This window comes from Podarcis cretensis, assembly GCF_951804945.1.
Source record: "Podarcis cretensis genome assembly, chromosome: 3".
Lineage (NCBI taxonomy): Eukaryota > Metazoa > Chordata > Lepidosauria > Squamata > Lacertidae > Podarcis > Podarcis cretensis.
The window spans coordinates 41,501,779-41,526,857 of NC_137172.1; the positions used below are offsets into that span (position 1 = coordinate 41,501,779).

Below are 25,079 nucleotides of genomic sequence, written 5' to 3' on the forward strand. Positions count from 1 at the left end.
CTATAGCCAGCCAACAACATCCATTACATACAAACTTATAATCCATTAATTTTTATTAGGTGCTCAATGAAACAATATTATTGTCTTGTTTGTTATTATGTTATGCATTTTTGTGTCTTTATATTCTAAACAGCCCTGTGATCCTTGGCTGACAGGTGATATAGAACATATTGGAATTATAATTGTAAAACTACATTCAGCTCAAAGCATGCTACTTTTGATTTCAAATGGACAGCTTCTTTTTCAGTTTACCTAAGCATACTAAAACAGAACAAGCCCAACAGATTCTCCTCTAACCAAGCAGTTCCTAACCAAGTTGAACTTTAGGATACCCTATTCAAATTTCAGCTTTTAAAGCTGGAATGGGAAACCTTTTTGGCTACGTGAGCCTGATCTTTATCACATGTAGCCTTGCAGATCAAATTTGATGGGTGAGACCACCCACCTGTCAGTCATCTGACATCACAATGATATTACAATACATGGAATTTTTAATGCAAAAAATAAAATAAAAAATGTTGCTGGGACCTCTGGAGAAACCTCCAATTTCTCAGTGGAAGACGTGTCTGGAAAATGGAGTGCAACTATAATTCTGCTGTTGCCAGGCACGTCTTCCATCAAGAAATGGTCTCAGATCAACAGTGTCAACCTTTGTCAACAGACCTAACAGCAAAATTGTGCATGTGTTATTTCAAAAGCCTGGCAGACCTTAGGTGTTTCTCATTTTACCATTTTATATATGAACTAGTAGGAAGCTATGCACTTGCTGCTCAGCTTCGAGGCTCATAGTCATAGAAGATTTACTGTACTTGGCCGGTCTGCAAGCAAACTTGGTGACTGCCAACTCTGGAAACCAAGGTATCAGGCAGAAGGGGCCTCTGGGATTACCTTCTAGTTAATAGCTGACAATAAACACAACTTCCTGTCCACGAGACTGGCAGATTCTGAGAGGGCAAGGAACTCCTCTGGTCTAAAAACTCCAGTCTTCTAAACAAGAGGTGCTGTATCCTTGGTTAAATGCTACCCTGTAGATGTTGTTGGACTCCAGTTCCCATCTGCCCAGTCAGCATGAATAATAAACTGGGACGATGGGAGTTGGGAGTCCAATAATACCTGGAGAGTGCCAGGATGAGGAAGACTGGTTAAAAGACTGTCAGATGTGGACAGCTGTGAGAAAAGTTTCGTTAAAAGATATGCCTTTTTTTGCATTTGATTTACAATATACCCCAGTAAATACATATTGCAACCTGTGTTTAAGATAGGAAATAAACAATATATAGTTTAGTTGACAATGATGTGGTAAACCTGTGTCTTATCTATGTACGGGGAATTATTTTCCAAAAACAAGCATTTCATTTTGAGAATCCCAACTTGCAGTCAGAAGTGGTACAGCACAGATACAAGTTTCTAACCTTAGTGAGAACAGTTCTGAGTGAAAATGGGAACACATGGTATTCTTAAAATGCTACGAGGTTAAGAAAATACCTCAGTCTGTTAGTATAAGTATCAACACACGTCTTCATTTTAGCCAACAGAGTTCCAACTGAAGTCTGGGACTCCAGTTGCTCTTCTTCCTCTTCTCCATTTTCCCCAGACAGAGGCAGCAACAATGGCACCATAGATGTGCATGAAGCAATAGCTCGGAGAAGCTCTAACAGAGCTCTGTACAGGGGAACATGCCTGGCCATATCCAAAACTAGGAAAGAGGAAAAACAACATGGTTAAAATTCCAACCAACTAGATAAATCCTATGCAGCAGAAATAGTTACCTATCATTATCTAAATTCCTTTCCTGCCCTTTTTCCCCAAAGGAACCTGGGGCAGCAAGTAACAAAATAACCAAACAATATATTTAAAAATAGAATCATATTAGAAGTATCAGGAAAATTTGAAAACATTTAAACCATTAAGAGCATCCAAACATTTTGAGAACCTTAGTTCAAGGGTGCTTGCAAGTTGAATAGGCAATAGGTATAGTGACCTAGATCACAGGTAGCCACCAGAGTGCCCTCCAGATGACTACAACTCCAATCCTCCCTGAATATTGGCCATGGTGATAGGAGCTGGGAGTACACATAGCCAGAGAGCACCACCCTGGACTACAGTCCAGAAAAAACACAAGGACCAGCTTGAAGAACTGGATGTTCTCAAGTAGAGAGAAGTGATGATTAAGAAATGTAAAGCTGGACAATACTGAACCATTTCCATTTAAAGATCAGAAGTGGCCATGCAGATTTAGGATAAACATCAGGAATTTCTCATGAAACTGTCTTCTATTAGAACATGCTGCTTAAGGACATTACAGATTTTTCTACCTTGGAAATTCCCAAGATCAGGATGGCCACACATGTACTATGCATTTGAGAACATAGGATAAAGTTAACAAGCAACAATTTTGGGAGTTCCTAACACAATCTTTGCTTGTAAATGAAATTCAGTTCAGAAAAAACACACCCCCAAAAATTATCACAGTGAGTGGCAATATTTCCCTCTGCAGATGACAGAGTACAGTGGTGCCCCGCAAGACGAAAAACCCACTAGACGAAAGGGTTTTCCGTTTTGGAGGTGCTTCACAAAACGAATTTCCTATGGGCTTGCTTCTCAAGACGAAACTGTCTTGCGAGTTCCTGCGAGTTTCCCCCCCTTCCCCCCCTTTTTCTAAGCCGCTTATCCACTAAGCTGATAAGCCGCTAAAAGCCGCTAAACTGCTAATAGCGCTAATCAGCTAAGCTGTCAATGGGCTTGCTTCGCAAGATGAAAAAACCGCTAGACGAAGAGAATCGCGGAACGGATTCTTTACGTCTTGCGAGGCACCACTGTATAATCAAGACAAGGTAAGACAAAACAAAAGCAGTGGTCTTGCCCTAGAAACAAACAGTTCAAAGGGGTGGAAGCCTAAATGAGATGGTAGAATCATATGTTCCCAGAAAAGGCAAGCACGACAAACTAAAGAACGACCAGAGAGGGGGCTTGTTTCTCCTATCCAGCTATCTTCCAATCAAGCCTGAGCATGAAACTATTTGGTAGAATGGAGCAGCCAAGTTACGCATGGGCTTTCTGGCCCTCAAACACCATCAAGTGATCCAACACTTTGCTTCTGCACAAGGAGAACAGGCCTGGTTTTCTTATTCTGTTGTTATTTTTGGTTAAAATATTTGGAGGGATTGTTCAGTTGGGTTAACTACGGTCAACAACAAATCATGGCTTCACACTGTGCTCTGCTGCAAGTCATGGTTTGCTGTTGACTTCTGACCCATGGTTTCTTTTAATTATGGCTTGGAATTTTGTCTGAACCCAACAGCCTTGTTTAACCATGGCTTGTTTGGCCACCCCACCCTACCCTTACTTGCGCAGACGCGTTCCGCGCAGGGAACATAAGCGGAGACTTGGGGTCAAACAGCTTTTATGCTGGAAGAGATTCAAGAAACGCCCACTGACGGATTCTGCAAGTGACTAACAGGTCACGGAGGGCGAGCTCTAACCCTAAACATGGTTGAGCAAACAATCTAACTGAAGTGGAGGCAGTTTACACACGAGTAACCCACCCATAACCATTACAGCAATCCGTCAGTCCCTTACTGTTACTCGTGAGTAAGCAGTGGAAACATGAGCCAGACTGGAGGCGCCGGGGCAGCGGAGCCAGCTGCGGGGGCGCAGGACCTGGTGAAGAGGAACCAGGAGTTGGAACGGCATGTAGCACTGCTGATGGCGCGGCTGGACGAGAGGCGCACCCAGGACGCGCAGTTGAGACCCACCCCAGTGGCAAAGAAGGTGCCCGGACTGGTACACAAATTTGGGGGAAAGCCCCAAGAATATAATGGATTCCGGACAGAAATAGAGTACGCACTGCAGCTGCAGCATGATGACTTTGCTGATGAGGCAGCGCAGGTGGCGTATATCGTGGGGCACCTTGAGGGCAGCGCGAGGGAATGGGTTAGACCCCTAATGGCCGCGCACAACCCCGCCATGAAGGACGTCCGGAAGTTTCTTCAGGCAATGGACGCTATGTATTCAAGCCAATTGGGGGAGAGTGTGACCCAACGGGAACTGTTGAGATGCAAGCAGGGGGACCTTTCCGTTAGAGACTACTGGTCCCGCTTTGCGATGCTAATACACAGGCTCGAATGAGAGATGGACAGCCCGCCCATACGGATGCTGTTTGAGGAGGGGTTGTCCCCAGCTGTTAAAGATGAGCTCTCCCGCCCGCCCCGCCCGGAGACTATGGATCAGCTGACTAAAGCGGCGCTGGCGATAGGCTCTCGCCAGGAAGCGCGCGCTTTGGAAAGGCGGGAAGGGAGAGGGGAGCGTTGCCCTGACTACCGCATTCCTGAGATGCCAAGGCAGCCTTCCGATGACGTGGTGCCAATGGAAATCGATGGGGCGCGCGCACGCGAGGTTCCGAGTGCCCACCAAGGAGGCAAAAGGGAAGGAAAGGCTGGGAAAAGCACCAAGAAATGTTTCCTCTGCCAACGGCCAGGACACTTTGCCAGGGTCTGTCCACAAAGGAAGGCTTGGCAAGGGATGGTGGGAGCCGCTGGAAACGAGGAGGAGGGGGCAGAGGAAAAGGTGCAGGGAAACGACAGCGCTTGACTGCCCACAGGGGGGCGCAGCAGCCAAGCGAACAACTAAGTGAAGTGCCCCAACCTGACCCACCCAAGGTTTCTATAGCGATAGAGGTGACGCTAGAACTCCCAAATGGACACCCAGTCAAGGTGAAGGCAATGTTGGACTCAGGCAGCTCCTGTAATTTTTTTAGTAAGGAGTTTGCACTGGAGCACCAGATCCACTTGTTGCCACTGGATTTCCCACTTCAAGTGACCACGATTGATGGCAGGGAGTTGCTGGGGGGGGGGGAGTGACACATCAAACCCCGCCAATGAGAATGAGTGTCTCCAGGCACACAGAGACCATTGCCTTTCACGTGGCCACACTGGCGGGACCCCCGATAATACTGGGGATGAGCTGGCTAGTGCTACATGATCCAGTGGTGGTGTGGCACCAACGCACAGTCACCTTCGGGTCAGCGCACTGTTTGGAACACTGTCTAGGGGGGGAGAAGCCCAGGGTGAGATTGGCCAGAGTGGCAGCAACCACGCTGAAGCAGAAAGCAGAGGTGCCGCCACAGTACACGGACTTACAAGAGGTCTTCAGCGAGAGGGAAACGGACAGACTGCCACCACATAGGCCCTTCAACTGCCAAATCAACCTACTCCCTGGGGCGCAGCTGCCGGTGGGTAAGCTGTATGCCATGTCCGACAGAGAGATGCAGGAGTTGCGAGACTTTATAGACAAGAACTTGAAAAGGGGGTTTATAAGAGAATCTAAGGCAGTGGGGGGCAGCCCTGTGCTTTTTGTGAATAAGAAAAACACGGATCAGCCGAGGCTCATCGTAGACTATAGAAAATTAAACCTCGTATCGGAACCCGTGACCTTCCCAATGCCCAGAATTGATGATATTCTAACCAGGGTAAGGAAGGGTAAGATTTTTACCAAGCTGGACCTTAGGGGAGCCTACAATTTGATTAGAATGAGAGAGGGGGACGAATGGAAAACCACCATGTTCACCCCCCTAGGGGCCTTTGAGTACTTAGTCATGCCATTTGGATTACAGTTGGGCTTCGCCTGCTTTCAAAGCTTCATGCACCATGTGCTGGGCCCCCTGCTGTACAAGAACTGCGTAGCATTTCTGGACGACGTCCTGATCTATTCGGACAATGAAAAACAGCATGTCTAGGACGTCAGGGAAGTGCTGAAAAGGCTACAAGAGCACCAACTGTGGGTCAAGCTGGAAAAGTGCCAGTTTCACACCAAGGAAGTGGAATTCCTGGGATACAGGTTGTCAGACAGAGGCCTAGCCATGGACCCCGGCAAGGTGCAGGCGGTGCTGGAATGGAAGGCCCCCAAAACCCGGAAGGATGTGCAGAGGTTCCTTGGGTTCAGCAACTTCTACCGGAAGTTCATCAAGAACTTCGCCCACTTAACCGCACCCATCACGGATTGTCTCAGTAGCAAAAAGAAGTTCGTCTGGACGGAAGGTGCCCAACGAGCCTTCGAGAGGCTGAAGCAGGCGTTCGCCTCGGAGGAACAGCTCCTGCACGTGGATCTGCAGAAACCGATGAGGCTAGAGACTTACGCGTCGGACAGAGCGATAGGAGCGGTGTTACTCCAGCCGGGACCGGCCCAACACACATGGAGGCCGTGCGCCTTCTTCTCAAGGAAGCTGAATGAATCGGAACAGAACTACACGGTGTACGATCGCGAACTGTTAGCTATTTATGCCGCATTTCGCCAGTGGAGACATCTCCTGATAGGGGCTCAGCACAAAATCCAGGTTTGCACTGACCACAAGAACTTGGAATACTGGAGGACAGCGCGAGTACTCAACCAGCGACAGATTCGGTGGGCACAGGAGTTCTCCAAGTTCTTCTTTGAGATCAAGTACGTGCCAGGACAGGAGAACGTGAGAGCAGACGCGCTTTCCCGGAAACCGGAGTACACGGAAGGAGAAGGACCACCGGAGACTCGACATGTGTTCCCTGAGGAACGATGGGTTTGTGGGGGGGCGTTGGTTGGGAAACAAGAACTAACCGAGTTGATTCGCCAGGACGAATTTGCCCAAGCCAGAATCAGGGAACTAAGGGAAAATGGGAGAGACCGGGGAGACTTCGAGGTAAGGGAAGGGTTACTGTATTACAAGGGAGCAATGTATGTGCCCGGGGGGGGGGGCCCTACGGGAGAGGGTGCTCAGACAGCTTCACGACAACCCTACAGCGGGGCACTTTGGGCAACACAAGACTATGTTACTGGTAACTAGGGAGTTTTGGTGGCCGAAGGTGAGGGAAGATGTACGAGAGTATGTACGGGGGTGTGACTGCTGCCAAAGAGCCAAGGGAGAGCGGGCAGCCCCGGCAGGGTTACTAGAACCCTTGCCCACGCCGGGAAGACCCTGGGAGGTGGTGTCGATAGATTTCATGACACATTTGCCCAAATCAAGAGGTAAGACAGCAGTCATGGTAGTAGTAGATCTGCTAACGAAGATGTACCATTTTATAGCATGCTCTCATGCGGTGACAGCCGAGGAAACTGCACAACTGTTTGTTACTCACATCTTCAGGTTGCATGGGGCTCCTTCGAGGGTTATCTCTGATCGAGGGAAACAATTTACCTTGAGGTTCTGGAGGAGGCTTATGAACTTATTGCAGGTGGACGTGGGATTCTCGACGGCAAGGCACCCGGAAACTAACGGGCAGGCAGAGAGGGCAAACCGCATATTGCAGCAATATCTCCGCTGTTACGTCAACGAGAGGCAGAACGACTGGGTAGATAAGCTAGAACTGGCCGAGTTTGCGTATAACAATGCGGAGCATGTGTCCACGGGGATGAGCCCGTTCTTGGCTAATTATGGGTGTCACCCCAGGGCCTTTCCCGGGAGGAGGGGTGGAGCGTGCCCGCCGCAGAGCAGTTTGTGGAAGAAATGGAAGCACTGCACCAGCAGCTTAAGATGAATCTGGAAAGGGCCAAGGAGGAGTACAAGAGGCAAGCAGATAAACATCACCGGGAAGGGGAGACCATTAGGGTGGGGGACCGGGTGTGGTTATCCACTCAAGGATTGCCCTTCAAGGGTGGGTGTAAGAAACTCAGGCCGAAACGGCTGGGACCATTTGAGGTGACACACCAAGTCAACCCGGTGGCATTCAGGCTCAAGTTGCCAGACAACATGAAAATCCACCCAGTATTTCATAGGTCACTGCTCTCGCCGTACAGAGGGGAGCGGAGGATTCAGGAGGTAGGAGGAGAAGGGCTCAGACACCCACCACTGGAAGAGAGGGAACACCATCAACAGATAATGGAGTTCCTGGATTCGCGATGGCGGGGGCGGCAGGTGGAATACCTAGTAGCTTGGGAGGGGGAACCCGAGTCAGAAAACACGTGGGTCCCAGAAGGGGAAATAGGTGATGGGTATCTAGTGGAAGAGTTCCACAACAGGTATCTGAGGAAGCCCAAACCCCTGGAGAGATTCTGGGAGGAGCAATTTGCCACCACCGATGAGGAGGAGGAGAATTTTGTGGGTTTTCCAGCGTCCCCAGAGGAAGGAGGGGAATCGTCAGGAGAGGAGGAATCAGATTGGGAAGGCCCTCCCGTCAGAAACCGGAGCGGGTGGGAAGCGGGGTTTGAGTCCTCGGACGATGACGGCAGCTCCTTTCGAGGGTTCCCTGCATCGTTGGCTGAAGATGGGGACAAGGTCACGTCACCGGGTCAGGCCGGGGGTGGAGGGGGTCCTGGGGGGAGGTGGATGTCAGGGAACTGACATCAGAGAGAAAAGCGGAGGCAGGGCTCCAGAGCGATGCCGGAGAGGGAACCAGTCGGGGGGGAAGGAATTCAGCGTGACACCAATAGAGAGGAGAGGGAGATGGAGGAATCGGTGTCAGGGCTCCGAGACCCTTCAACCGAGACCAGCGGAGAGAGCGCTGGCACGCCCTTGCCGTCCCCTTACTTGCGCAGACGCGTTCCGCGCAGGGAACACAGCGGAGACTTGGGGTCAAACAGCTTTTATGCTGGAAGAGATTCAAGAAACGCCCACTGACGGATTCTGCAAGTGACTAACAGGTCACGGAGGGCGAGCTCTAACCCTAAACATGGTTGAGCAAACGATCTAACTGAAGTGGAGACAGTTTACACACGAGTAACCCACCCATAACCATTACATCCCTAGAGAAAGGCACTGATCAAATTCAAAATATGGAAAGGTAAATTAATTCCTAACACCATTTTTTAGCTGGACAGAAAAGCCTAACCACCTCCATTTTCAAGAAGGGCTGAATCTGTCAGTAGCACTTCCTATTTTATTAGTACATTTGATCTTGAAGTCACCTTCTGTTTCACTATGAAACAGGGGTTGGCAATATTTTTGGAGCAGTGTGCACATTTCAAACTTCAAGACAGCATTGTTGGCACCAATAGCTGCCATGGGGACATAACACAACATTTCACTTAGACACTGAACAGGAATTGGTACATGGATATAGCTTGTCTGGTGTCATGACCTGCGCAGTACCCTCTGCTGAAGAGACTACAAGTCAAAGTGTTTTTTCTTCTTCTTCGTTTATAAAAACACATAAACAAATGAAATTTAGCAGGAAAAGCACTTGAACTGGCAATTCAAACGCTGGTAATTTTTAAAAGCAATGGATCTCGACCTAATTCTCAATTCTCTTTACGTGCAGTCTAAGGTAAATGGTCTCTGATGAACAAAGTCTCCTAAGAACGAGGACAAAGCAGAGTTGCTCACTAGAATTAATTTTTCTATTTTGTGTTACTTTGGGGGGGAAAAATCATCATCATTTTATTTGTATGCCACCTTTCCATAGTTGATACTATGCTCAAGGCGGCTTACAACATGACAAGATTTACATAATTACAAACATAACAGAAGTCATTAACAATAAATAAAACACATCAAAAAGTGCACAACCAAATGGAAACCATTTCCACATAAATCATAAGATCTAAAACTAAAGATAAAACAATAATATCGGTAACACCCACAAGCTCTCTCAACCTCCCATAAACAATACTCCAGCCCAAGAATCTGTTTAACAGCCTCAGCTTTTGTAGCTGGAGTCACTCAGCGCTCCACTTTCCCAAGCTAGATGGGAAAAGGCCAGCAAAGCAGGGTGCAGGTCTCCAGGGCTCACAGCCAAGATGGTCTCATTTAAAACAACACAGATAAAAACAATTTAAAAGAGGAGCCCTCTCTGCTGAGCAGCCGCCGCAGTCCTTGTGAAGCCTGTCGGGCCCTGCCCCAAGTCAGGTGGAAAGAGGCAAGGACAGGGCCCTTCATGCCCTCAGCAGGCAGTCCTCCTGGGCAGCAGCAGCAGCAGTCCTTAAGAGCCTTCCGGTGATGTAGGTTAGACTGAAAGAGAATGACTAGCCAAAGGTCACTCATGAACCTTCATCACTGAGTGGGGTTTTGAACCTAAGCCTCCCAGGCCTTGTCAAGCACTCCAGTCACTGCACCACATCGCCTTGTTGAGTGAAATGGTTGAAGCAAATGCACAGGAAAGCTGCCCGTAAATGTGCAATTTTCTAGAAATAAAGTTCTAGAAAGCATTAAAACTAGGCGAATCTTACTCATTGTTGATAGTTATTCCTGTCACTAAAAAGGTAAAGATAAAGGACCCCTGACAAGTCCAGTCGCAGACGACTCTGGGGTTGTGGCGCTCATCTCACTTTAGTGGCCGAGGGAGCCGACGTTTGTCCGCAGACAGTTTTTTCGGGTCATGTGGCCAGCATGACTAAGCCGCTTCTGAAGCAACCACAGCAGCGCACAGAGATGCCGTTTACCTTCCCGCCAGAGTGGTACCTATTTATCTACTCGTACTACTAGGTTGGCGGGAGCAGGGACCGAGCAATGGGAGCTCACCCCATTGCGGGGATTCGAACCGCCAACCTTCTGATCGGCAAACCCAAGAGACTCAGTGGTTTAGTGCCACCCACGTCCCTAGGACACCTTTATTTGGCATTATGAAATCTGTCTTCATTTTCTTTATACTTGCCCTTGAAAGAAGAAAACATATTGTGACTACAGTTGATAGCCTGCTGTGTGCTGCTTCATGCCCTTTGGAAACGGGTAAGACTTTCTAAACTTTTTTCATTCTATTTACATGTGATTTATTATACATTTTAAATTACATGAGGCTGTTCATTTCCAAGATACTGTTTCTGTTTGAATCATTATTGCTAACTGACAGCTCCCTATGATAAACATAGCATCCCTGTCCACATCTGTTGCTTGCTAATCTGTCTCCTTCTTCACGGTTCAGCCTTGCTACACCAGCAAATGTCATAATGAAAACCGTGCTGGATTGATACTCAGGCTTCAGAAGCAAGACAGCTCTCAAGAACTCAGGGTTCTCAATGTCAATTCCGCCGTGATCCAGATTTCACAGTCACCTTTCTTGCTTCCTGCTTTTAGACTATTTAATTAATGGTGATTTATGGCACAAAATCTGGCCTTTAGATACACATTCACTTGAGGTGCATAATTTAGAATGCTATGTGAAAGCAACTCTTTATTAAATCCAGTTACAAAATTCAGGAGACACAAACTAAATATATATATATAAAAACTTTAAGGCACATAAAACATACATAATTTTAAAAACACCACATCACTCAAGCCCTAACACTAAGTGGTGCTTATTTTATTAACTTTTACCTGCTTACACAGGGGAAGCAGTGATTGTGGCTCAGCACATAGTGGGCACTAAATAAATGGCAAGAACTAGTACCAACCTAGTGTTTCACATTGGTCTTTTTGTCCAATAAAGGGGCTTTTTTGTCACATGGGGCTGTTTTGTACAATTTGTAGTACATAATGCTGCAGCATGGTTGATGACATGAGACACCCCGTCAGCATGTAACACCTCTGCTCAGAGATCTGCACAGGTTGCAAATTTGCTATTGTTGGTATATAAAGCCCTCAATGGCTTCAGACTTTTCCAGTTAGATTTAGGAATGACTCAAATGACATTCCTAGATTCTTCAAGATTAAAACTAGGGCCTGTATCCAATAAAGTGATCACATTCATGAAATAGCTTCTGTTTACGCAAGGAACATTCTGTCCCTTTCCTTGCTCTATGTGTCCTTGCAAATCTGTCCTGGATTTCCCCAGAAGCCTCCAGAACAATTTTTTTTGGGGTATGTCTGTGCAGAGGGATGAGTTCCATTGTTCAAGCAGAAGTTCTTCCACAAGCATAAGGACTTTCCTGGATACAAGCTGATCGTTTCCTAAAAGTTCATATGTAAAGTATTCAAAAAACCAGGAAGTAAGGTGCTGCCAGAAACATGGGAAATCATTCATATTCTATGCAGTGATATACCTTGAATGAAGCCAGCCAAACTTTGCTTGGAACTACCAAAAATCTCAATCAGTGGGCTTGTCTGTATGTGTCTTTCCATAAGGAGAGACCCTGGTGGGAGTGAGCAGGTTAATGTGAAAGGTTGTCAGCCATAAAAATGTGCTTTCTTTTCTGACCTGTGTCAGCTTTAGTAGAATGCTGCATTGCTTATTTCACACAAACACATCTCAGCTATATCCATACGCTTGAAAATGCAAAGCAAGCAAAAATCAGTGCCTGTGAATGCTACTATTGTTATTTATTACCTGTCCTAAGGTCCCAGGGCAGGTTACAACAATTAAAACACAACATTAATATTAAAACACAATATAGTGGTACCTCGGGTTAAGAACTTAATTCGTTCCAGAGGTCTGTTCTTAACCTGAAACTGTTCTTAACCTGAAGCACCACTTTAGCTAATGGGGCTTCCCACTGCTGCTGCGCCCGCCAGAGCACAATTTCTGTTCTCATCCTGAAGCAAAGTTCTTAACCCGAGGTACTATTTCTGGGTTAGTGGAGTCTGTAACCTGAAGAGTCTGTAACCTGAAACGTCTGTAACCTGAGGTACCACTGTATTGAAAACGGTTTAAAACAACATAAAATTACAAAAACGAGGTGGGTCCTAAAAATACACATCTCAAGTGTCAAAAGCCAGGGTGATCAGGTGCCATCTTCAACAGCTGCTGAAAGCTGTATAATGGAATTGCAAGGTGCACCTCTGTAGAAAGGGAGTTCCACAACTCAGTTGTTATAGCACTGCTACACAGAATGCAAGCCCACACGAAACCCAGCATTCATTCAAAAACAGCACATTCCTTAATATCATGGAATTTTATTCTCTCTAAAGTCTAACAATTTAGCTGGAGGGATGGAGGAAGAGGTTGGAACACAGCCTTAACCAATACAAAATAAAAATCTGAACAGCCTGTCTGCTAGAAAAAAATTATCAAGATGGTAGATATAGCAATTCATGCAAATGGCTCCTTTCTTGTCCTCCATAGCACAGTACCATGGCAATTTAAGGTTTTTAAAAACTTCAATTTAACTCCCATCATGAGGCATCAGTGTACATAATATTTTTATTTCACTATAGAAATATATATATATTTTTAAAGAGCTTTAGTATCTTACAAAGCTTGCCAGCACACTTACATTCAGGAACTGCTGAAGATAATAAAGAAGTTGGGCCGAAACTACACATTACCTGATATAATAAAAATAGTTTGTACACAGTTATTTCCTCATTCACTGTGGGATTGACAGTACACTACATTTAATCTTGGATATTTATACCAGTTTTGACAAAAGTATATTAAAGGTATCAGTAAGAACAGGAACAGTGCTTTCAACAATACATCAGAAGAAGACATCTCTAAACATAACTATTCTTTTGCTCTCCTGAACATTCCAGGAGACTCCAAACTAAGAATAACCAAGCCTAATGGACCATGAAATAGATAATATTGAGCAGCTCTAAATTCTTTTTCCAAACCATTTAACATAGCTTAATTGGCTACAGATGACAATGAAAAACCCTTTTATACCACTGAAATGTATATCCTCAAAGAACAGGATGAACAGAGCATATGGAACCAAAATGGAAAATAAGGCAAACAATGGCTATCATGCAGTATCACCTATTATACTAAAATAATAATAATAAAAAAATACAAGAGACAGAATTGATGGAAAGTTAAGTCTAAAAAATAATTCTCACACCTTCTAGCAGCTACATTGGGTGTTGAAACCTGTTTTCCTCTCTTCTATTCACTATTCCACTCATGACTCACAACCAACTCATAAAATATAAACTAGATGATAATGTGAAATAACCAGATGCTGCCCAAACCCACATCAGAAATATTTTTCTGCCCCAATACAGGACGTTCTGAACTTCCTTGCTCCCACTACATGTAACTGTAATAACTGGCTGTGGATGTTATATAAGTGAAAAAAAGGGAAAAAAATGACTTCACAACACGAGGCAAGTTGGGACTATGGGGTACCATTTTCAGTGGCAGCCATATACATTCATTGTAATGTCAAGTTTGACAGAGTGTAAAGTGAATTCTTCCTGCGATGAATGCATTGTTCCCCATCTTTTTATTTTTTGACTCAATCCAGTCCCTGTACCACATACCACATTACGAAGTGTCGTGGGCTATACTATTTATTCATGCAGATTTACTTCCCACCTTTTTATCATTTAGGTGTTGAAGGCAACTTTGAAACAAGTTAAATAAAGTTTGCAGTCTCAGCCAGGGAGAGCTTCCAGGGCAAAACTTCCACCCTAGAACAATACAACACACTTCCCCACCCTACACTCAGGTTCTGGTCCTCTTGGCTAATGTGCGGATTCTAATAGCCATCAGGTTAGCTTTCTGAAGGAAGATATGTGGGGCAAGAGCAGCCCTGCCCTCCTGACCTGGATGTTGTCGCCTGCTCTGGCTCCAGGATGAGTGCCAGGAGGGACTGCTATTTATCAAGGGTCACCCAGAACTGCCAATATTTGCTGCTCTTCTAGGTGGCCAGAAATTTACATGAACAGAACTGTATAGCTGCTCCCTCCTATTTCTTTTTCCTTGTTTTGTCACATCTTTAGATTGCGAGCCCAAGAACGGGGGCTACCACAGTATTGATTTTTCTAAGTGGCTCTGAGAGCCTTTTTGCATAAAGGTATAAAAGAGCTGGATATAAATGTCATAAATAAAAGCAAAAAACACTAAGTGCTACCCACCCACCCAATAAAATCCAGTGCTGCTAATAATCTGGGGTCAGGTTTCATGGCTGCTCCTGAATTTCAGTCAAAGCAGCAGGCATCGCACAGGGATGTTTTGAAAAATCCCCACACCACATTTTGAAAAACCATGGCTGGTTTTCGCAATACAAAAGCACCCCAGAAACGTTGAGGTGTGCTATTTCTGAGAATTTCGGGAGAACTGGTTGGCATTAGAGGCACTCTTTATGCCTCAGTTGTGTATACTGTCAGTGTGTTGGAAGAGGTTTGAAAGAGCAGATGGGGAACCTGGTCAAGTGCCCTAATTCACTCTTTCAGAGTCTTTCCCACTTGTACTCTCAAGCCTGCACAGGGAAATCTTTGGGGAGGAAATTCAGGCTGCAAAGGAAGTTTAGAATTTTACACCCACCTATGAAATTTACAGAACCACCACTTTTGTGGAGAAGTAAAAGGCCTCCCACAATTGGGGGTGGGGTTAACCTTGGAAGGTCACTAGATTCTACAGAATTCATACAACTATAGCAAACAGTCACCTATCCAACACAAGGCAATGCTTTGGATGAGGCTTTTAAACAGAAAAAAATTCTCAAAAACCTGAATGCTGCTTAACAGAATGTTGCACATCTCCGTCAACATTGCTCTACGAATAATACAACCAGCCTCATCTGAAAACCATTTTTGAGTGAATGAAGTATGAAATGAAAAGAGATTGGTTTCTTTGTAAGTCTCTGTTCCTCAAGTGCCAAAAGGCATAAGCATCACAATCCATGCTTACCAAAGCAAACAAAACAAAAATTAAGTTAGGCATTCATTCCTAATACTACAAAAATACAAAAAACATGTGCTATGCAGCACAAAGCAAAGAAAATCTCCAAGGAGCATCTTTCTGGAGCAACTGTGCCACCCACTGAATACTATGTGATAACTTCAGTCATTCTTGAGGACTTCATAGTCATGAACCAATAATGCTAATGAGCCTGAAACCCTTAGGGTCTGTTAGCTAATTAGATCCCTGAAAATCCCATTAACACGCCAAAGATTTAAAATAGTGACCATAGTACTTAAAAAGGAAAGATAGTGCAGATTTCGTTATTTTATTAAAGTGTTTAATAGCAATCTTGTTCTATAGGAACAGCCAAATATTTAGCACTTCAGAAAATACGCTTCTTAACAAATGTCAAGCTTCTGTTTCCTGTTTCCAAATAATTCAAAATTGCAGCCTTTCCTGATTTCTGCTTCCTTACTGCACCTTTTCAAACATACGATATATGAACACAGTCTAAGCTAGAGGCTATAGTGTCAGTTCCAAATACTTCACGCTCTACTGCCTTTTGCTTTTTCTATTTAAGCAACAACCGGAGGCTAGTCTTTTATGAAATGTCTAATTAACACTCTATAGTCCTGTTGCTTTTGAAAGAAGAGCTTGCCTAGAGAACTCTGTACAAGATAGGTGGGGCATCATTTATCTACTAGAGAAAAAGGAAAAAGAAAGAAGAAAACATTTTTGTTCTTTTCAGATAGCTTAGCAGCTCTATCTGTGCCAAAAATGCCACTATATTCCAATTTTAATATCAAAACGTTGAGTAAAAAGCTAGGTGAGGTGAATGCACTTCTGCCATCATTAGGAAGGACTGCAGAACCATTTAATAAGACAAAGCTGCAATCACTTTATATTCCTTTTAAAACTTCAATTAAGAATTCTGGTAAAGTAAACATGGTGCTGTAACCAAAGTCTCTACAGTTTCTAGAAAAACATAGTACTATAGATGTGTGTCTTTTTACTATTGATTATTTTAACAATTGCTCAATTCTGAAAATGGCATCAAATCATTGTTTGCAAGAAAACAACTGGGACTTGTTAGTTTCAAAGGCATGGCTAGCATTCTGTTTATTAGGTTTGTGTAAATTATCATTTCCCTATTTTGCACAATTCATTCTGCAATGTCATAGAAAAGGGAAGGGGGAAACACTTCTTCCCAACTACTGAAATTCTAATTTGGCAATTCCTCTGGTTTTTTGAGATTCCAGCAGCCCTTGTCCACATACTTTCAAGCAACCATAGGGACTTGAAACCTGTTTATTTCTTTCCAAAAATGAGAGTAATGATTCACTGAAAACAGAAGTCTACTTTCAGTATCACATTCTACGCTCCCATGGAACAGCAGTACATTCACAGCCCTGCCCTGCCTATTGGCATTTGTGCAATTATTCCTTTTAATTCTATTTTTTAAAATTTACTGTTTCTCATCAAGTTTATCTAAGTCACCCTTTATGCTTCTTTAAAAAACAGGCATTCAATAATTCTCTTCAGTAAGGTATAATTAGATCTAAAGTACAAAAAGTATTAGAAAATTTGCCACGGATTATTGCAACAATGTTGGCAAGTGGTTAATATTTAAGGACGCAGATTGGCAAGAGCACTGTAATCATTTGAACTGTGATGAGTGGTCGCACAGACAGATTTAAGGTGAGCAATGAAAGTGTAAGAATAACTATGCCTTATTTATGCCTTCATTGTTTCTTGTGTGATTTACAGAGACACAGGAAACTAAGATATCTAGATAGAAGATATTTCAATGATAGGGTTGGGAATTTGTATTGCAGTCTAAAGTTTGTTGCTACAATATGTTATAGTGTGTTTTAGTTCTTTGGGTAAAATATTTTAAAACCAGATTCTGTTCTCTTACCATACTGCACTTGGTTGGACTCTACAAATTTTGGCACACTGTTACCCATGTCAGTGCTGAATTCCAGCTGCTTAATTTTCCCAACACAAGAAAATGTGCAATGTCTGCACAGTACACTCTTATGTAAAATAATCCTTAGAATATTCAGATTTCCCAACATACACTGTTCATGATGTAAATTTATCACTCCTCTAATCATGTAATGAAATCCATTTGATTGGATGTACATATGCCGTGAAATATTGCCTGAAGTTCTGGAAATATCCGATTTTATACAGAAGCTAACGTATGTTCTTAGGATCTATAGAAGGTTAAAATGACATAAAGACCTAAAACTGGACAAATACCATAGTAATAAATGGTCTGCTGGATGTTGAGAAACGTGTGATTTACTTGTAAAACAACAACAAAACAAATGTTTGGATGGGGGTTGACTGTATTTACAAAAATATTTCCTTTGTCTATCGTAGAATGTCTTTCACCAGAGTTTTAACAGTATCAAAATTGTCACAAGAATACAGCTCCAGCTGTTATTTAAGATGGTGGTTATTTGCTACCTTAGTTGCATAATGTTGCTTTAGCTGCTTTGTACATAATTGATTGGCTTCATTCAACACTGCCGCACAAGCTTTAACCTGTAATCTTGGACTGCCATGAATTAAAATGAGGTCACAATGTTAAAAGTCCTTCAATAGGCTGTTATAGCTAAATAGCTGTTGCACATTGAACTATTTCATTATCCAGCAACCAGATGAATTCTTAAATGCAAGGTTGTTGTCATCATTGTGGGTTTCCCCTCCAATGCTGTAAGCCATGTTGGATGGTGTTGCCCAGAAAAGCAACTTAAAAGCATTGCTAAATAAATAAATAAATATTCCCAAATGCATTGTCCTTGGGCCTTTAGCAACTTAGAAGATGGAACGATGGGTTGCAGCATGATCCAAGGTGAGTCACAACAGGAGCACTACCACCATGCAAGTATATGGTAAAGTTAAAAAATGGCTCGCCAAATGGACGTTTGGTTTGTCAATACCTGCTCTAGAAAAGAGGAGAGTCTTGTGGCTCAAAAAAGGAAGGGGGGTGAAAGAACTTATATTTGGAGAAGTGGTGTTTTTATTTAAAAAGTAACAAACTGATGTACTGATGGTGTTGAGATGTCAATCGAAATCACACTCATATGCTCTCCCTCCTGATTTTCATTAAACACAGTTTATCATGCCATTCAAACGATAAACTGTGGCTAATGCTAAGTCAAGTCACAGTTTGAAGTGAACTTCTTTCACACATTAATCATACTATGACTTGGGTAACAGGACAAGCTGTGGCTAAGCAAAACCAGAAACATAACTTGTGCTGGGGCAGGAAGGGGAAAAGTGTGGGGCTTGCAGTGACTTATTTTTGTCACGCTAAGTTTAGTATGACTTCTGAAATCTTATTGTGTTATATCTGAAATATAGAAATGGGAGGCTAAAATCAGTAATAGATTGCCTTTTCATTCTGTAAACAAGCCTGTATGAGATGCTGTTGTTGATGTTAGCAGTCCCTTCACATAGAAAAGTTGTGGAGTATGGTGGGTAGGAAGATGCGCTCAATTTAAGAACAGAAAATATCAAACAATTCTCAATCAGGATAACCACTGCCAACAGAGGCTATGGGGGGGGGGTAGATCACTTAAGTATTTCTTAATTCAGTAATAGTAAATTCCTATTGCTTTTACGAGGAAATAACATTAGTTATTAATTGAGCAGCGGGAGATGCAGAGCTACCAATATCGGCAGCTGAGCTGATAAGCCACCTCCATCCCTCATCAATTGTCACCTGGCATTCCATCAAGCTGCAGCAGAGCAGGGAAGAAAAAGGATTCAGGGCCAGACCAGAAACTTTTGGCTCCTGTTCCCCTTGAACTGTTAAAATTCCAGCAGATTGTGCAAGATACTGGCACCCAAGAACTGGTACTTAAATTTGCTTATTTCCTTCTCTTCTCTTTTCCAATCCATTTGCCTTTTGTGCTGTATCTTTTCCGATTGCAAGCTTGAGGGCAGGGATTGTCTGTTTTTATAGCTCTGCATGCTGCTTTAGGAGTTCAGGAGCAATTATTATTTACCTAAATGTTAAACATGTACATTTAACTTGAACAATATTGATATCTGACTTTACTACCAATAGTAAATTGATTGTTTTGATCAACCACACACATTTTTGGATTCCAGAGAACTCAGATATATGGCTGAAGACAGATTAGGATAAATATAGTGGGGGTTTTGTTTTTGTTTTTACCAGTAAATCCATTTAAAATAGATAAAGAATAGAGGCATTCAGGTCTGGAAATTCAAGTTTCATATTAGCACCTGGAGACTTCTTTGCTATTGCACATCGATTTGTATTACAGAACAGGATGCTGACTGATTTATTATAAGGATATTACTTAAATTCTTTCCAAAATGAAATATTATTTATAACCAGTAAGCATATATACCAGACAACTGTTGATAATTCCTTACATGCATTTAAATTCCATGTATTTTTAAAGCATATTTTAAAGAGGCTTGTTTTGCAGAAATCAATTACATACAGATCAACATATGGACTCTGTTTCAGTACTCATGCTTGAACATGCACCCTCTTTTTAAAATAGGAATAGGATATATGATGGAACTCAAGTAATGTAAACAATAACACATGTCTCAATACCATTTCCCCAGTTGCTTTTGGACATGGAAATGTCTTAAGATTCTTCATGCCAAGCTTAGTTAGTATTAAGAATGTCAGTAATATAAAAAAATGTGTTGCTTTACATTGAAGAAGGCCATACTATTAGTACTGCAGTTTTAGAATATGTTTCCATTTTATTGCGGACTCTCTTACATATCAAGTTTTAAACAGCAACACTATTATTTTGTTCCGCATACACCTTTTGAGGCTTTTAATTCCTTTAAAAGGAAAATCACAGAAACCACAAGGTTTTCCTGGGAGGAGCCCCTCCTAAAAAAATGTTCACAGAAAGAACACATCTGTAGACAAGGAAAGCCAGTTGTACATCACACAGACACTGCATGCAAGCAAACACGGTTTTCATTCAGTAGCATTCTCCATGTAACTGTTAATGAATAAATACTGAAATGCCTTCCAGTGAGACAGCCACCTACAAAAGTTAACTATAAATACTCAAAAACAAAAACAAAAAAACTGAACAAATATTACACACAAATCTCACACACCAGCCTGAAAAACACTAAGATCCAGAATTCATACATCAAATTATTTCAAGTTAATGCTTCCTACCACAATAGATGGCGAACATTTTCTTTTGTAAATTGTATTATGTTGACAACGTTCACACTGACCTGTATTCTTCGGGTAGAGCATAGGAGAGGAATGAATGCACATTAAAAGGAAATTCCATCCCAAAACAATAGCCTACAAGAAGCAGAAGGAAAGGGACCAAAAAAACAACAGCTCCCAGCCAGTCTGTTTCAGCATGAATGCCGTAATGTCATCTATTTGTAACAGAGCACATTGTCAGAAAACCCTGACACACAGCTAACTTGGCTTTATTCTACACAGTACACTTTCACAGTTGTTACTGGATTAAAATGTGACTGGCCTGACAATGAAACAGCAGAACCACCGTGTATTGTTATGCAATTCACTGTCTGCAAGGGTGACTTGTAGCTTGTTCTTTATTCAGCAAGTGCCAACTGCATGTTTAATCAATGTCACCACTCACTACAGCATGCAACTGAAGCCACTGTCATTCCACTCCTCAGATTTGACTGGCTGCTAAGTTATGCAATGCTCCGAAGAATGCCTTGGAATTATTCGTTAGATGCTTTGAATGCAGGTGTGCAACACTCCTAACCCCAGAGCAAACAAGAAACTTCCTTCCTTCTGGACAAAAATGTAAACAGATCTGCTACATTTGGATTTACAACTCAGCTACACGAGAGAAACATATCCAGAGAGTTACCCACAACGAGAAGATGTCAAACAACCATTCCATTGGAATGTCTTGGGGAACAGCTACATATACAGGACAAGAAGTGGGAGATTAAATTTTAACTGGAGCCTTAATGCTATAATCACTGTTTGCACAGAAAATGTTTCATCTTATGGAAGATTTCAATATTTAAACAGGGAAGAAACATACAACCTGGATATGCAGAGCAGAGGTTTCTTTACTAACAGCGCATCATTTCAGTGGATAACCAAAAGAATGCCTACATTTCTCGGAAGATTTTGTAATATTATCGCATCCACAGATTAATCTATCAAGAAATTGTTCATGCATGCATATGATTTCTGCTTTGAGTGAAAAGAACAGCCCTCCATGAAGATAAGGCTGTTTCTCCACTGCAGTGAGGAGTAAGCAGCATGTCTGATGAGATTTTATTCCTGATGCAATGTAGGGTAAGAGAGGCTTTTAAAAATCTTTATTCAAAAATGAATTTATTTATTTTGATTGCTACCAGCATTTTACCTTTAAATGCAACGGTAATAATAAAAAGATCCATGAGACTTCAGGAGAAGCCAAGACCACTGTAACATAGAATGTCTTTCTGAATGTTAAGTGTGTAAACATGCACAACCATTAGGCATAACATTCTGACCACACTAACAAAAATTTTCAACAGTAACATTTAAAGGCAACAGACAGCAAATAAGTAAAATTGCACACGGTACCAAAACACATTGAGATTATAGGCAGAACTATGCAGCTAAAAGCTTTAATTACAGCACAGTCACATACTCAGAAGAAAGCCCTACTGAGTTCAAGGGGCTTCAGGTAAATGTGTACAGGATGCACCTTAAATGTATTTCAATATCACAGAAAACAGACAATTTACCAAATGGCTGATATTCCACACGACATACACACTTTCCAAGCTTTTCTAATGCTATAACATATGAAAACATGTATGAAAATCACATGAAAACATCTTTACGATGTATTTTTCTTTCAGGGGGATTGCATGCATTCTGTATTTTATGTTTGTTCTAGAAGCACACAATTGTGGGGATTTATAAAGCCTATTAAAACTAGCCTACTTTTTCACAAGGAAGGCTAACCACACTTACTATTTCTACATTAGGAAATTTGCACTTCAGTATCCCATCATAAAGATATATAAACACCCGGCTATTTCCAGTGATTGGGCTATCAGTGGAGAGACAACTGATAACAACTTTCTTAAAATAGGAAGTACAGCTGTATTAAAGCAGAGAAGGCGCAGGTTCCTAATTTAAATCATCCTGCATTTCCCATTCTCTATTGTGAAAAACAAAATGCCACACTGTAACAGTATAGACACAGAGAGAGACTGAGGAGGGGAGGGGGCAAATGACCAAGGGTGTGTGGAAGAGAGAGTGAGAGTGAACCAATTCCAAGTTACTATGTGGAGTAATTTTTCCTTCTCCCTTTTAGCCAGCTGTAGGAACACTGGTGAAGACATTTGCAGGAAAAATGAGGAGCTCTGCCATCACAACACTAGAAGACGTAAAAAGGCAAGAAGAGAGTGAGGAAAAGGAGGAATCTGTTTTAGCTCTGCTGGGAATCATCGGAACAGTGCTTAATCTATTTGTAATTGTTTTTGTTTACATCTACACAACACTTTGATGGTTTTCTAGCAACTCGGAGCAGCGCATAGTGCGAAAAGACCAGCAATGGCAAGTAAGGTTGGTGAACACTACCCAACAGGAAACAGAGTCTATCAAACACATTCCAGTGAGAAGTGCCTATTTAGAGGCACAAGACCAGTGACTGCAAAACACGTCGGTGAACCCAGTTAAGACTATTAAATTATAGAAATGACAGATATTCAACTTCTCACTGATGACTGCGGAAGCTCAAATACTGGAGGTGGGTATGGCATTCTACTGCCAATGAATATGCAAGGCATATATAAGCAGGTAAAAAAAAAAAGATAATGGTGCCATAAAACCTTCCTACAAGATGTTTTATTTACTTGACCCGGTTATGCTTTTGGATATGTGACTATGTACCTCTGTGTAGGTGGACAACCAGGGTGGGAGGAGTCCAGTTCGTTTTAAAGCTATCATTATGTGCTAAAATTTACACAACTATATATGAAGTGTAGAAAAAAGAGCACTGTAAAGTACTGTATTATGAGTAAATAAAATTTTAAATGACTATTCTTCAGCAACACTTTTAATCATTATACAGCTGACATGCCTTTGGATATCAATTTTTCACCCATGCCTGTGAGAGATGTTCTATATTTAAAAATATTTGTACTACAAAAGGTAGTTTGCATTTCTTTGGAAAGGTTCATCCATTTTTTTTAAATGACCTTAATTTTTTTTAAGGCTCTCACATAGCTTAAAGTGAACAAAGTGTTTGAAAGAAGCTACAGAAATTCTCAATTCAGCTAGATTCAGAAAACAAATACAATGAGCTGGAACTTGTGTTACATGAACTTTGTTTTCCACTGAAATCAACGTGGCAAGTTCCATTTATTTAAATAGGACTAAAGTCCAACTAAGTCGGAATTCAACTTGATTAATTGGAATTTTGAGCTGCATGTAAGTAACCAAACCAGATAGCTTCTTTCTCCAAGTTGCATACTGCCTATGGCCTGGGTTAACATACTTAAAATTCCATCGAATAAATCAAAGGAAGTTATTGTAGAGTTTGGAAGGATACAAACTTAAGCTGCAATCAAATTCACACTTACTTGGGACTAATCTGCATTGAACCCATTGGGATTTCCTTCTAACAGGCATAGGGCTGTGCTGTTGGGCCACTATTATTTCTGAAGGAAAATGTACATACAATTCCATTTTTTCACATTCTACTTTCAAACCAAGCCAATTCTTTAAAAGGACCATCTTCATAGTACTGCCAGGCCATCCTCTGAATAAAGCTTTTAAAATTCAGAATAATTCGGAAACTAGGGCTCCATGCTTCTAGTTCCAGCATGCTATCTTGGGTGTGTGTGTGTGTGTGTGTGTGTGTGTGTGCAATTTACTAAATGAGAGATATAGAGATACATACACATACACATTTTTTAAAAATAAAATATTTATAATAAGAGTAGATCTGGAACAAGGCTGTTGCCATCTACTGCTATTTAATCTTTTACATAATGCTCATTCCTAAAGCACCATGAAGGTCACTTTATAGGTGGGGAACTAGGGCCTAGAGATAGGTGGGTTGATCTCAGTCCTCCCAGGAACCAAATTCTCTACCCAGTGAAAGCACTGATTCCTTAATCTAAATTAAACAATGTTTATTGCGAACATCTAAACTAATGCATGGGAGACTAGCCAAGTACTCAGAGATATAAAAAGGATTTTAGGAGCACAGAGGAGCTTTATTTCCCTGGCATGCAACAGGGAGGCCATATTTGGGATCAGAAAGAATGAAGTGGGCCATGAATAAAGGCAAGATAATACAAGCAGAAGCTGGACACATAGTTATAGTTTTAAGTGGAATAAGCCATATTACAATGCTAAACAATGTTTCCTTGATTTACTTCTAAGCTCAAACTATAGTATCATGAAGGATATTGTACCAAAGACTATGCATCAACTGCAAAGCACAAGTAACCATGTTTGCTTGTGTAAATACGGTAGATGTTAATAGCCTTCATCAACCCAGTCTTCCTAATTCTCACTGCAGCCACAATTTAAACACTGCCCACATTCACCACTTCCCCTAAGCCATACAATTAGGATACCACAGGAGGATAGACTTTTTCTTCCCCCACCTATTTTTAAATGAACAAGAGGTGAAT

At 42.2% G+C, this 25,079-nt stretch overlaps 1 protein-coding gene and 1 long non-coding RNA gene across 10 annotated transcripts in view; one reads left to right on the forward strand and one right to left on the reverse strand.

Annotated features, from left to right (window-relative positions):
- BIRC6 (baculoviral IAP repeat containing 6) overlaps positions 1-25,079 on the reverse strand; it is a 143,779-nt gene that overhangs the window by 15,347 nt on the left and 103,353 nt on the right. For all 9 annotated transcript variants that reach the window (XM_079969409.1, XM_079969410.1, XM_079969415.1 and 6 more), the window contains one exon: positions 1,486-1,696. In XM_079969409.1, the coding sequence (XP_079825535.1) occupies positions 1,486-1,696 (211 nt within the window). The remainder of the gene's footprint in view (positions 1-1,485; positions 1,697-25,079) is intronic.
- LOC307212364 lies at positions 19,128-23,473 on the forward strand. Its single transcript, XR_013836965.1, has 3 exons — positions 19,128-19,277; positions 21,093-21,732; positions 22,748-23,473. It is a non-coding gene; the product is annotated as an uncharacterized lncRNA (long non-coding RNA).